This window comes from Rhamphochromis sp. 'chilingali' (assembly GCF_963969265.1).
Source record: "Rhamphochromis sp. 'chilingali' genome assembly, chromosome: 3".
Lineage (NCBI taxonomy): Eukaryota > Metazoa > Chordata > Actinopteri > Cichliformes > Cichlidae > Rhamphochromis > Rhamphochromis sp. 'chilingali'.
Genome location: NC_137931.1, coordinates 39,295,805 through 39,310,620, shown reverse-complemented (window position 1 = coordinate 39,310,620; position 14,816 = coordinate 39,295,805). Strand labels below are relative to the sequence as shown.

Sequence of the window (14,816 nt, the reverse complement as noted above, 5' to 3'; positions counted from 1 at the left end):
TCGAACTGCCCCCGTTTTTGTTTTTACCGTTTGCTGATTTTAACCGCCTCTCCCACACTCGAGTATTTTGACTTTTATTTTGTCAAAAAGGCAATTAACACTGCAATGAGCTATTAACCATATGAATTGTTAAGTGATTATTTGCACAATGATTCAATTTTAAAATAGGTTGATACTACATTTTGTAGATCCTAATTTACAAATGAAGCACCTTTAAAAAAACGCTGCTTATTCAGACATATCCACCCAAACATATGGGGAGGGGTGGATGAGGGAAAAATTGATAGTATAGGCAGATAAATAAGCTATCTGACACTCACTGTCATTCCATGTAATATGGAAGAAAACTAATGTTTCACAGTGTCCTATGGTATGTTTCAATGTGTGATGTAGATTCAGACTTAAAGGTTAAAGAGAAGGCATTTTCTCCCACTCTCACATCACTATTTTATTCAACATTCAAGACTGAAATCAGTCTTCTCTGCAAAGACGGCTCATTATTTACATCTCTGAACATCTTGCTCTACCTTTTATCCAGAATATATCCTTCAACTTTGTGTAGCTCTTTTCCAAAAAGGCCACATGGTTTGAAGTTCAAGTAGCACCTTTCACCAGTTCTAAGTGAAAAGAGAAACAGGATGAGTCACACAAGACTTCCTCATTTGCTCTGTCTGTTTTCTTCAAGAGCAACGCTTCCCCAAAATATTTTATCAGTTGTATCTAGGGTTGCCAACCGTCCCTTAAAATACGGAATCGTCCTGTATTTCGAAACAAAAGTACACGTCCCGTATTGAGCTAATAAGGGACGCGCTTTGTCCCGTAATACAGTGAGAATCAAAAGTAGTCTATAAATGTTTATGGAATTAACACTTTGTTTGAAAACATAATTCCCAGCCCCTCTCCTGCTTTGTGACCAATGAGCTGACAGCACACTTATGACAATTCGAGTATGACAATTCAGATTACCGCTCATCTCATTGGTCGAGGAAAGGTCGCTTGCGGAGAAAATACCGGAAGACAACAGATGACCACAACAAGAAGCATGGTCAACAGGGGAACAAACGCCGACTCTGCGGTGCAAGTCTCGGATGACAGTACACCTAAAGCTGGGCAGACACTGTGCGATTTTTTCAGTCACGTTATTCAGCTCCTGCTCAAACTGCACGATTGACTCACAGGGGTTAGACGTTCATAGGTCACGATGCAGGTCTCACACTATACGGCCCGATGCTCTGATGCGACCTGAGTGCTCACACTGTGCCTCCATAAAATGAAGGTTATAACAGAAAATCTGTCGCTCTCTCTCTCTGTCTTTCACTCACACAGACACACCACTACCATCAACTTTGCTAAATTGCTAATGAAAAACATGATCAGGCAGCTGTGATTGAGCAGCAGTGTAAATCCAACTATTTTCACGGTTGTTGTGGTCGTGATAATTTTGTGATGCCACATCGAAAAGGCTCGGATGAGCTTTCCAAAGTTCTACAAGTTGTGCCTCCATCGCTTGTGTCCAGATCACACGCTGCACAGCCGTGCTGCGCCGTCTTTTTCACCAACGTTTACGTTTGCGCGTGAGCAGTGTGAGCGCCTGTGGTGACACCCTCACGAGCGATTGATGATCGGGAGCTGGTCGTGAGGTGTTAATCACTTCTCGTTACCCCACGTATACTACACGATGCACGATGAAGGCCAAAATCGGTCCGATCACTCAAAAATCGGCTCAAAATGGGCCAAAAATCACACAGTGTGAGCCCAGCATTAGAGCAGCAATGTTTGTTCCCCTCAGAGAAAGGGAAGAATGGGAAAAGGAAAACACCTGGCTGGAAAACGTTAATATGGGCATGTGCAGTGAATATCAGCGCTATGTGGCCAGAAGTGTGATAATATAATTTATTTTGTGTAATAAACAACTGCAAGGATAGATGATTACAACAAATAGATGACTAATACATAAAAGTAATACATAGATGAATAATGATGATGAGTTAAGATGCGTAATCATGGGAGCAAGTGGGTTTACAAACAGGAGCAGCTGATTAGCATTAGAAAAGCTGAAATAATACCTCAACTGAAGCCAATTGTACTAAATGCACTAAATGTGCACTGTTACAAGAATATTTTTCTTTCTATTGTTTTCTATTATTTTAAGTTAAGCAGGACAGAGTGCTTTTAAAGAAAGATTTACTTATATTCTCAAAAGTTAAGCATGACAGGCTTCTGTTTAAGAAAGAGACCTGTTTTACTGTGTTAATGTTGTCATTTTGAGCTAAAAATAAATGGCTAAATGATCATTTGTTTCACATGTGTTCATATCACAAAGAATAGAATATGCATCTACTTAAATCAACTTCAAGTCAAATGGTTAAAAAAATAATTTCACACACAAAAAAAGAGCTAGAAAATTCACCACACTGGGAAGGGTGAAGACAACTGGGTCGCCCGGCCCTGGCCACGAGGTGTCCCTTATTTATTTTTCAGGGAGTTGGCAACCCTAGTTGTATCACACTTTTTCTTTAGCCGTAATTTGAAACACATGATACTTAGATATTAGGTCAGTGCTACGTGTTCCTTTTCATGGCTGCATGCATTGTGTTATAATGGAAGCATGAATAAAAGGAACACGTTATTAAGTAGCGTAGCTTAGCTGGCTAATGAAAGAAGTGTTTGATGTGAAACATCATGGCTTGAGGCCACTTTATTTTCTTTACTTGCCTTTATCTAAGAAAGAAAAACCTCTGTTATAAATTCCCATGAAAGTTAATGACAGCATTTTAAATCTTGTAACACAAACGTCAGACTGCTCTTAACAATACAACATAAAACACAGTTCTTTTGTTTGGTTGGCTAAGCATTGTTTCAATTTAACTTTACTGCATGTGCCAGTGATAACAATGGTTTCATTTTGTTTTTCATGAAATAATGTAATAAAGACCAAAGGCTGCTTCCTATTTGATTATCGCACATTAAAACATGTTTAAAATGCAAATGCAGACAGTATAACACTGTGAATCACATTTCCCTTTATTTCTTTGCCTTATTTTAATTAAGACATTTTAATGCTTCAATAATTCTCAACAAGTACTTTATGTACAAGCATTTTACATGCTGATCCTCTTACCTGTGGTTGACCACCTCCACATTTCCATACTGTTCAATCCACAGCTGACCAACAATGATATTGTGAACACAACATGTGGGATTTGTCCATGTGTAGGCTTCATTGTGCCTGGAGGGAAAAAAACCAAAACAGTTTGGCACAATGTGCACTTTCAAAATGGTAATAGAAAAGGCGATAGGCGAATTGGTAAAAGGATAAATATTGATACAGGTAATATTTCCTTTTTAAAAACAGCTAGCAGCTCTTACTTGGGCAGCTCCAGTGTGATTGTGCCTTTCGGCTCAGCTTCCACACTCTTGCCCCAGAACTTGAGTTTGGGATAAATAGAGCCATGAAAAACAAAGTCCTGCTTCAAGCCCTCAGCATGGAAGGCGCTGACCGGAGGGTGATGGCTCACCTGCTCTGAGATGAGCCTGAAGCCCAGATCCTCCCTGAAATAACCAGGGACACAGCTATGATGAATGGAGGCATTTGAAGACAGCTGTGTATGTTTGGTAAGCTGCACAGCAGAATTTAAGAACTTGTTGCTAGATAAAATACACTCAGTGGCCACTTTATTAGGCACACCTGCTCAACCACTTGTTAGCACAAATATGTAATCAGTCAATCACACTGAAGCAACTGTGTGCATTTAGGCGCACGTGACCTGCTGAACTTCAACATGGCATGATCGTGGGTGCCAGATGGGACTGTCTGACTGTGTCGCAGAAACTGCTCATCTACTGGGATTTTTTTGGCCCAAAACAGAGAAAACATCCAGTTAGCGTTAGCTCTCTGAATGCACAACATGTCGAACATTGAAGCAAATGGGTTACAACAGCAAAAGACCACACCAGGTACCACTCCTGCCAACTAAGTTTAAAATTCCCACAGCCAAAATTGGACAATACATGAATGGAAAAATATTGTTTGGTCTGATGAGTTTCCATCTCTGCTGTGACATTTGGATAGTAGGGTCAGAATTTCGTGTAAACAACACGAAAGAATGGATTCATCCTGCATTGTATCAACAATTCAGGCTAGTGCTGGTGTAATGGTGTGGCAGATATTTTTTTGGCACACTTTGAACAATGTTTAAACTCCACAGCCTACCTGAGTATTGTTGCTTACTAATTCTAGCTCTTTATGACCACAGTATACTCTCCTGGAAGCAGAAAATGGGTAACGACCCTATCACAAAGCTCAAATTATCGCAAGCTGTCTTTTTGAACATAAATAATCTGAAGTTAAAGTGGGATCTGATCTGCTATTCGCAATATGCACCTAATATAGTATCCAGTGAGTGTATTTTGTTAATTATCATCATAATTAATATCCTACACTAAAGACTGGGTACTTCAAAATGTTTAATTGCAAAGATATTGCTCAGAATTTTTCATACAGTCAGGTTTGGACATGATCTGGACCAGCTCACTTACCTGACTAGTTCATAGGTTTCTCCCAGTAGAGGGTTGAATGGTTTACCTGTTCGCTCCCACTGAGAGGCCACAGCGGACACTGCAAACGCAGCCACACACTGCCACAGTAGATAAAAAACACACACCAAATCAGAGAAACTAAACTAGAAGCAAAAAATTGTTAAGCTGTGCCTGTGGGCAGTTTAAGTAGAAAACCTATGAACTACCTTCATTCTCTCAATAGAATCTGAAGATGCGTTGGCCTGGTGAATGAGGTACGTGTGCTCCATGTACTCTGTGAGACGCTGCAGGAAGCTAAGCGGCTCGTTGAAAATCACTGGCATTGTAATCTTGGAGAGCTCCTGAAAGGGACATCAAGGAGAATTGAAGGACAAGGTTTCATTACAAAGAGGAAATAAGGTCTTTTGACATGGCAGTGCTCCGAGCTGCTGAGTGTTAAAAAGGATCAGTGTTTGGTCGTTTGGTACATACAAGCATTTACGTTGCTCTGGACCAAAGTATCTACCGCATTAAGGTGAGTATTTATTGCTGTATTTGCTGGTAATAAAAGAAAAAGCTTCAGAAAATTCTTCAAATAGAAGAGTGACCTTGTGAGATGAAAGTCATCATGATTCATGAATACCCTGACACTTAACCTGAGACTTTCAGAATATGTGATTTTTTTTGCTTGATCTCCCAAGTTCTGCTAGGAGTGGGTTAGTTACACAGATGTCATATTTTTTTTTTATAAAAAAGGGTTTGGAATTATGTTTTTGGCTACTTGATAAATATAGAGTCATTCTCCATTAGCTCTTCTGGCCTCTATTTGGAATTTAAGTAGCTAAACGCTCAACTATTGTCACCACCAGTTGTCTAGCTTTCTTCTTCTTCTCTTTAGTGCTGAGAAAATAGTGTACATTGTGTTTTTTTCCACAGCTGCTTTCTGCGGTGCTTGGAAACTAAACCTAAGGGTTGGTTCAGAGCTGCAGATTTATAATACAGTCAATTTAAGTTTAGTGTGCACTAATGCAGCTTAGGCTAAAAAAATGTATTTGTTTTTGCTAGTATCAGGACATAAATCAACTTACTGGCAAACTATCGGAAAAAGAGTCACCACAAGTGTAACTAAGTGTTGTCTGCACCTGCACAAGGCTATTTTGCATGACAAGACCATAAATACCAAAGCAGTGGGTGGAATGATCCTCGTCATCATAATGGATGGGCAATAAAAAAAACTCTAGAAAACCATTCTCACCATTCCAATGCAGTTCCTCAGAATACTCCAAATGCTGAAGTCATTTCTCGAAAACATTGGCGCCGGTAAGCTTGTCCTAAAATGACAAAATTACAGTACTTCTAAAAAGTGTATGTGATGCTTTCATTTTGTTCTAATGCACTAAAAATATTCCACTGGAGTAAATGTGCCAGACATACAATACCTGCTGCAAGCATCACATCAAGTGAATATAGTCAACAATAGCCTAATGTATTATGTGACACACTGGAACAAAGCCCAGACAGACAATACCAGCAGCAAAGGTGGTTAGCAGGAATCATCCACCAGCAGCACTTATGTCCTGTCTGTCTCAAACTGTCTAATAAGGTGTGCAGGCTGGAGATTCGTTTAAAGTACAAAAATAAAATGTAAAAACTGAGGCGTTAGCGTAATGATGACATTTAAAAAATCACCCAAATAATGTGAACCGCACTCCCCAGCTGCCCGAGGGATCAGCCAACAAGGGATCATACTGCAAACTGATTATTGCATTACACTGTGACCTTATCAATATTTAACGGCTCCAACAGAGAGCGGAGTCCTTTCTATACTACAACTCCTTCTTGTGCCTTTACCAGGCTGCCCATGACTCTAAATTATTCACACGGTGAAGTGGAAACACCTCAAGAAGTTAAAAAGATCACTGAAAAAAAAAAAAAAAAGGACTGTTCGAGTGGGTTATTAAATATCTAACACTGCATAGGTCTAACAACAATATAGATTTGATGAAAATAGGCTTATGGAAAAAAGATTATAGATTATAGTGGTAGTAGTAAAGATTAAATGAGAGTGATACATTTAAGAAAAAACCCCTCAAATTTCTCAGAGAAAAACTTTTATACTTTTGTGAAGACACTTTTTAAATTGATTTATTTTTGCTTTTTATCAGAAAACCACATTGTTTTGCTTAGCAACGTTGGATTAACGTGATCACACCCCTTACGCCATTAACAATGTCACATAAACTCAAATGGGAGGAAGTGCAACCATATCAATAATGTTACCAAGAACATCTTTGCTTCTTTACTACTTGCTTTGTAGTTCCTAATGAACAAAAAATATCATCCCGGCCAAATTTTCGTTGCTTTTCAGTTACATCAACTAAATAAGCTTTTAATCCAACCAAGTGGTGACATCGGTGGTACGATGAGGTTGATCCATCCTTGTAATGTGAAGCAGTGACTAAAATACATTCACCGTGTTCTTGAAAATATTTGAATTTAAATTTTTAAAATAAATTTACAATGTTTAAATAAAAGAAATTTAATTCATTTGACAGGAGTGATACATGTAAACACTGTTACATTTAAATGAAAGTGCAACTGACTGTTATACCTTAGGCTTTTAAAGATACAGCACTCTAATATAAACATAAAGACCATCTATAAACTGAGACAGACAAACAACCACGCAAACAGTAATTATAACAAAAATGATAAAGACTGGACATAAAGACTGAAAACAAAAACAAATAAACAAACAAACAAACAACCCCCCCCAAGACATTGCATGCATTAAAAACTGATTTAAGTGATGAAATATTTGCTTTAGTTTAAACCATAGTGTTGTACAAATATGGAACTTTAAAGTCAGTGAATGTCGTTATATGTGATGGCAGCAATAGTTTAGATTTTGCTTATTTACACTAGCTTGTCTACATGTGAGAGACAGACACGCTCTCTAGTTTAAAGATTAGGCTTAAAGCTTTCTTTGTTAATAAAGCACATAGATACGGCTGGATCAGATGACCCTGAACCCTCTCTTAGTTATGCTGCAGTAGGCTTAGACTGCAGAGTCTTCATGTGATGTATTGTTTCTTCTTTACTGCTTTCTTTTCACTCTGTGAGTGTTTATACACCTGTACTCCATTTAATCATTAGTAATCATTAAACTCTGGCCCTCTCTCCCATAGTGTTGTTTCTCTTCCCTTACCTCTAACTGGTCCCAGGTGGCTGCCCCTCCCTCTTTCTGCTGGAGATTTTTTCCTGTTTAAAGGGAGATTTTCCTTCCTACTTTCGCCAAGTACATGCTTATTGTGGGTCATGTGAGTGTTAGGGTTTGTTTCTAATATTGGAGGGTCTTTACATTATAATGTAAACTGTTTTGAGGTGAACATGGTTCTGAACTGGTACTAGTAAATAAAATAAAACTGATTTTAATTGTAGTGGCCCATTTTTAAAGTTTTATTTTATGTGGGTAAGGCCCTTCACAGATTTAAAAAAAGATTTTATGAACAAGAAATGTATCAAATTCTCAGAGCTGAATAAATTATATATCTTTTGAAATGCATAATGGTTTATTTTTTTTTATTAATGGTTATATTTAGTCTTATTTTGGTTACCTCCACTCAAACATACAAAATGAAAAATATTTCCCAAAGTCTGACTGGGATTCTAATTTGGAATCCTAGACAACACCAAGCTATACAAAATTATTATACATACATAAATTACTTTATGTATTCACTTATCTATTGTCTTATTTAGTCCCTTCTCATCAGTACTGACTGATTTTCAATAAGATACAAGTAAATATTTTACTTTAAATTATATTTAATATTTTGCAAACTAAAAACAGATCACTGAAAAACTCTTCAGCCTTCTGTGATGATACATAAATGTTTGCATCATCAGCATAGAAATGACACTTTATACAGTAGGCATCTGATAATAATAATATAATAATATATGCATAATATATCTGCAAGAGATTGTTGGTCTTAGAACAGAACCATGCAGGCATTCCACAAAGTTCCACTTCATAAGAACGGGCACTGGAAAAGGTTTTATTCTGGAGTGGAACATCCGTTTGACAGTAGAGCGGACATTCCAGAATGCTCATGATGTGCAATTTCAACTTCCTCTAAGTTTTTCATGCATGCCTCAAAACTAGCTTAAAGCTTACTGGGAAGAAATAATCTCTTTAAGATTATGTTAAAGAGACTCAGAATTCATAGTATGAGGATCTTCAAGTAAGAAAAATACCAGTCCTACTACTTTATCCTTACTTTCTGTTCAATTACAGGTTGGCACTTGAATTTCTTGGTCAAAACACAGATTTTTTTAAACCAGCTGTTAAATCAATTTTCATAAACCTTCACAATCTCAAGAAGAATTAGGTTCTCTTAACTTAAAAATAAGTGTTGCTTTAAAATAAAATAAAAAATTCTCCAATTCCTGACAGACTGAACATATGTTAGTGGTTTCCCTCGGGTATGTTTTTATTAGATTAGCATCAGCTCTTTAGTCTTTAAATTACACAGTTGACTAAATATTCCCTGAACTGGACAAGTGTTTAAGAAAGTGGAAGGACAGCTTAATAAAATACTTTCATGTGTTAGCTAATGGAGTCTCTGATAACTCTATAAATTTGCAGTCAGTTCTTCTACTAAATGGTCAAATTAGGCATTAAGTGCATTTGTAATCTATCGTACAATCAGAACCTCAGAATCAATTTTCTGAGAATATGACCCATTGCCTAGGCCACCCTAAATTTTTTCTTTCTTTTTTTTTTTTAACCTAATATGCTGTTACACATATCTGACACTAATAACAAATTTGAATTAAAGAATTAAAAATTCAACAATATTAGGCTGCTATGTTGTATGAAAGGGCAGTGACTTTGATGGGCTTGTTCATCTTTGGATGTGAGATTAAAAGAACCAGAGGTCAACAGTCCATTTAAGAAACTGTGATGGCGTATTGCAGAGCTGACCTATGCTTTGTTATCCCATTGGGTTGAGTCTCAGCCTTGTCACCATGGTGATCCTGCTCCAGCGTGCTGGCGGGGCTGCTGCAAGTGCTGCTTAACATGACAGAGCCTTCGTCCTCGTCGTCGTCTTCCTCACAGGATTGGCTGGCTACCGTCTCAAAGCCGCTCAGGGAAAGCTCAGATTCTGAGTCTGGTGGAGACAAACACATGTAGAGGAGTCACTGCAGGATTACTGTTCAACTGAATATCCTCTGAGTATCTAGAAAAAAGTATTGCTATTAGATAGTTTGTCAATTAGAAGGCACAGAAAATTGTGTATTATCTCAAAATTAAGAAATACTTTTTGTTTATCAAATGTTAAAAGGACAGTATAGTTTCCTTCCCATTACTGTAAGCTGACCGATCGATGTAAAACACCCACCATTAAAAAAAAACCCATTTATGGGCATTATGAATGTGCCTGTACATTTGAGAACAGTGTTGCCGTGAGTTTGATTACAAAACACCAAAGACAAATTTAATTGATACGGATATATTGTTGTAAAATTTATATTGTTTTCCAAAACTAAATTTATAAGCTCAGCGTCCAAAATTTTGAAAAAAAAAAAAAAGATGTACTACGAGTTGGAAGTATTCATTTTTGCAACAGATACACAGCACAAAAAATATGAATGACTTTTGGTTGAATGCATCAAATAGAAATTTAAAAAGCTGATCAAGGACCAAATCTGATTTCACAAAACAGCTTTGTGTGATTGAGAAGTCATTCGCTTCCTTGTGTTACACTTGACTCAGTAATTGAAGTAATGAAAACGTGAGCATCAAGTGAAATATATAAGAATGCTAAAAAAAGTGACTTTCACAACCTACGAAAAGGAAAGCTATCAACTTACGAAAGAACAGATAAATAAAAGTCTAACAAGCGCTCCATCTTATAATTTAGATGCAGTTTGGAAAATTAGAATTGCAAAACGCATCATTAGCAGCTTAACTTTGCTGTGAATGATCTAAAGCACTGACAGCTGACATAACTTCATCACATGGGGGCTGCAGATTTGTCAGCTGCATATCTATGATATGCATCTCCCTATCCATCACATCCCAAAAGTGCTCTATTGGATTGAGATCTAGTGGCTATGAAGGCCATTTGGGCTCATTAACGTCATTGTCATGTTCAAGAGATCATGTGAATGGTTTCTGACATGTTGCATCAGCCTGCTAGAAGCAGAAAGGGTGGACATGGTCAGTAACAATGCTCAGCATAAGCTATAGTATTTAAGCGATGTTCAAATGGTGCTAAGGAGCCAAAAGTGTGCCAAGCCCAAACTGCCATAACCCATCTTCTACAAGGTTCACAGTATTTTGCATTTAGAGACATTCTTCTGCGTATCTTGGTTGTAACAATTCATTCTTTGAGTTACTGTCGCCCCTAGTACCAACAAGGCATTTTCGCTACCACATTTTCTCTTTTTCTGACCACTCTTTCTAAATCCTAGATATGGTTGTGTAGTAAAATCCCAGTATAACAGCCATTTCTGAAATACTCAGATCAACACATTCAAAGTCACTTAAATCATCTTTCTTCCCCGTTCTCATGCTCAGTTAGAACTTCAGCAGGTCATCTCAACCATGTCTACACACCTAAATGCATTGAATTGCTGCCATGTGATTGACTGATTAGATATTTATTTAGGCAGCGACTTGTTTACTCGTAGCTGCCCGGTAAAGTGTGCGATACAAAGAAGTTAGTTACTTCCTGATGAAGTATATAAAATCAAATCAGATCTGTGACTCGGATATTTGTTTCCCAGTTTTGCATTCAAAATAAAAAGACGAAAAGGAAAAACACTGCATTATTTGATTTTTCACTGTGCCGCATTTATCATTTTCTGATTTTTTATTCTCAGTTGAAAAGAACAAATTATACACTGATTACTCAACAACCACTGTTAAGGGAGTAACCAAAAAACAAAGTGTAATTCTGTCACTTTTGTGTTATTAGTATACAAAACATACAATTATTCATTTTTTTCTTGTTTGGATGCTTTCTTTTTTTTAAAACTAATTTTATGCTAACACTTTGATTGTGCTACAAAAAAAGACAAAAAAAAAAAAACCCTAAACCATTATTCACAAAAAACATTCAGTCATGCTCCACAACAATCAGTGCAAATGTCCCATGCAGCTCTGTTATTATTTCATTTTCTTCAGCCATGACTCCCTTTTATCTATGAAAGCTGGTTAGATAACTCATCAGGAAAATCAAACAAATGAAATTTAAAAAAAAAGTTTGAATAAATTCAAAACAAGCGAAAACACCACCAAGTCCGAAATTTTCTCTTTTGTAGATTTTTATTTTTTATTTTTTTTAAATCTTAGCAAGCATTACTGGTATATATTTTTTATGTTTGTAGAACATGCAGGACTTTTTCACAGCATATTCATTTTCAACAGAACCACTTGGGGCTCGAGGAGCGGCAAACATACCGAAAGCATTCACTGACAGGAAAAAGTACTCCAGTGTCCTATAGGTGGATGAAAGAGCATTGAGCGTGAGTAGGAGCTTGCCACAAAGTCTCCTGCGTGTTTAATAACCTGTCAACTCACCAGAAACGGCGTCGTGGAACTCATCCTCGCTGAGGGCACTCCGTGGTGAAGATCCCTTGACGACGGATTGCTCAAGTTCGTGGTGCTCTGTGGCGAGAGTCTGCAGTGCCTCAGAGAGGATCTTATTCTTCTCCACCTCCTGCTCCAATTTCAGACTGCGCACCTGAGCTCACCACACACAAACACACACAGACAAAAGGAAACACGCTAATCACTCTCAGAAACAGAAACCATCATGAATTCTATCCTCTGCACTCGATAACCACGAGCAAAAGATGGCCAAGCGTTCTCCAGGCTACCAAAATTTTATTCAAAGTCTCATTAAAAACAGAGGACAAATGTGCATGACTATGAGACAGGCTTTGATGGCAGCAGGTCTGCAAGTAAACACCATGTTGACTGACTGATCCCCCCTCTGTTCTGTCCTCTCATTATCAGACCCATGGCGAGAGAGACAGAGATGGAGCTGAGAGGGTTGAGCCATGTTTATCTGTAATGGAGGCCAGCAGCCTTGATGCTGCCATCTCAAATAGCCTGCCGGAGAACACGAGTCCCGTAGAAGAGAGGGAATCAAATGACGGATAATGGACTCCGATATAAACCATTAGCTAAACCTTCCTTTTACACAAAACATTAGTGCTGATAATATGAAGGTGTGCTCACTTTTACTTCACTATTTCCACGGAAAGGCTGACATTGTGCAAATGCAAAATTAAAGTCCACTGACGAGGCAGGGGTTTACTTTGGATTGTCAAAGTAACAGAAGAGGGAGAAATGATTATAAATGATCATCCACAAGAGAAGAGAAAGCTAAATGAAGTGGGGTGGAAGTGCTGTATGATGACAGAGTGCAGATCACTTGACATCTCTGCACAATTATGAACTTAGAGAGGAAATTCCTCCTGCTGACCCCTCCACAGGTGGTGTTTAAATACAAAGCAGGGCTGCAGGGCCTGGAAGTGAGTCAGTATATTTCCTTTGCAGGGGGAGTAAGCATAGGCCCAACTTCTTCATTTAGCCGGCGAACCATCATTTACAGACGGAGCTATACTGTATAGTTTGAATTATCCCTATTGAGACTAGGCCTATTCATGGTGAGTTCTGAGATTCTGTGAGTCTTTTATCATGTGCTCTGCCTCTGCAGATTGCAGTTCAAAAGGCTGTGCAGCTGAGCGATCGAGGCCCGGCCCACATGTAAAGACTGAATGCACTGGACTGGCTGTTAAACTCAGAACATTCAAACTGTTCCTGGCAGCCCCAGCTTCATCAGCTGCTGTCTTCTTCTTAAAGATCCCCACAGAAATTATTGAAGTTGTGTTACTGAGCATTTGTGAAGAGACGGAGTCTATATAAAAAAGGGGGGAAAAAAGGACATACACATTGTGACTGAAGAGAGGGTTTTTTTCTCCATCATCTAATGATTATATTCAGGGTTTGGTTTTGTCTGGTCTTTTCATGTGCTGCAGAAAATGAGCAGCAGTGGGAATGTCATGCATAAAAGGGTTGAATCTATGCATTGATGTGAAGGTAAACATGCCTTGATTTACATAGCCAGCATCTCAAGTGTACATTTATCACAGCAGTGCATCAAAAGCAGCAGCACTACGAGACATCATTTTTCACAATCAAAAGAGGGACAAATTCTTATTCTGGTGGAACATTCAAACACAAATCTGATTCAGAAAGTGCTGCAAATTAAAACCGTGACAGGATGCAACTTAACACTCTCACTTTTACAGATTCAGTGCTTTACTGCACAAAAAAAAGAAAAAAGATGGCACTTTCACATTACGATAGTAATCAGAAATGCAGTCGTTGACATGTTGTAAATTATATGCATCATCAATGAATAGTGGTTTTTCTTCTGCATCAAAAACCAGATTAAATCGGAATTATCTATAAACACATCGGCCCTTCCACTGAAGAACTTGCACACATACCCACACAGATTACAGAGTTCGACTGTTAAATAAACACTGAGAATTATTAGTATTTGCATTAAAGATATGTACTGCAAATGACTGTGCCGCACTGTTTATATTGTATTAACTGGCTGCTGATTTATGTAATAAAAGTTTGAGCCATGCACACAGCATGGATATAGGGATGGCAATATGAGGCTGGCAATCCATTTCTTTTACCCAGAATATTATAGCAGTGTCATTGCAATCCATTCATGACTTCTACTTACTTTGGTGACTCCTTTGACTTTTGTCCTTCTCACAATGCCATTATCAGCCCGTTAAATATTTGGTTTAAGACCAAATATGTTTAAAACCATTTCTTCTAGTTTAATCGTGCATAGAAAATGAGACATTCTAGTCCTGTTTTTTTAACCACACACAATTTTACATTTGATTGACAATATCAGTTTCACTGAACCAAAATATTCTGTGGCAGTATATCCCCTTACTGAGAAATTATCAGTCTACTGCTTTGGCTTATGTTTGACCCTGAATACAACCGGGCTTTACGCCAGTGTAATAACTTGGCTGAACACCCTGCTCGTCTTTGCGCTCCTAATCCAATTTTACAACCTGATGCCTTCAGTTTAGTTTCAACTGAATTACTCTATGCAAGTCTGCAATTCATTCATAACTTTTCACAACTCAAAAAAAAAAAAAAATCCACATCAGCTGGCGAAGCCTCGTGCACTAAAGAGCAGATTATGAATTGTGTTACATGTTTTACAAACTTATTTTAA

The 14,816-nt window shown here is 37.9% G+C and overlaps 1 protein-coding gene across 1 annotated transcript in view; it reads right to left on the bottom strand.

The window, feature by feature from the left end:
* Nucleotides 1-14,816, bottom strand: part of osbpl1a (oxysterol binding protein-like 1A) — a gene marked incomplete at its 5' end in the record, with an annotated part of 31,761 nt that overhangs the window by 2,496 nt on the left and 14,449 nt on the right. The window contains 8 exons of the mRNA XM_080877578.1: nt 528-617; nt 3,122-3,229; nt 3,370-3,552; nt 4,540-4,637; nt 4,746-4,880; nt 5,774-5,849; nt 9,509-9,695; nt 12,113-12,275. Of these exons, the coding sequence (XP_080733704.1) occupies nt 528-617; nt 3,122-3,229; nt 3,370-3,552; nt 4,540-4,637; nt 4,746-4,880; nt 5,774-5,849; nt 9,509-9,695; nt 12,113-12,275 (1,040 nt within the window). The remainder of the gene's footprint in view (nt 1-527; nt 618-3,121; nt 3,230-3,369; nt 3,553-4,539; nt 4,638-4,745; nt 4,881-5,773; nt 5,850-9,508; nt 9,696-12,112; nt 12,276-14,816) is intronic.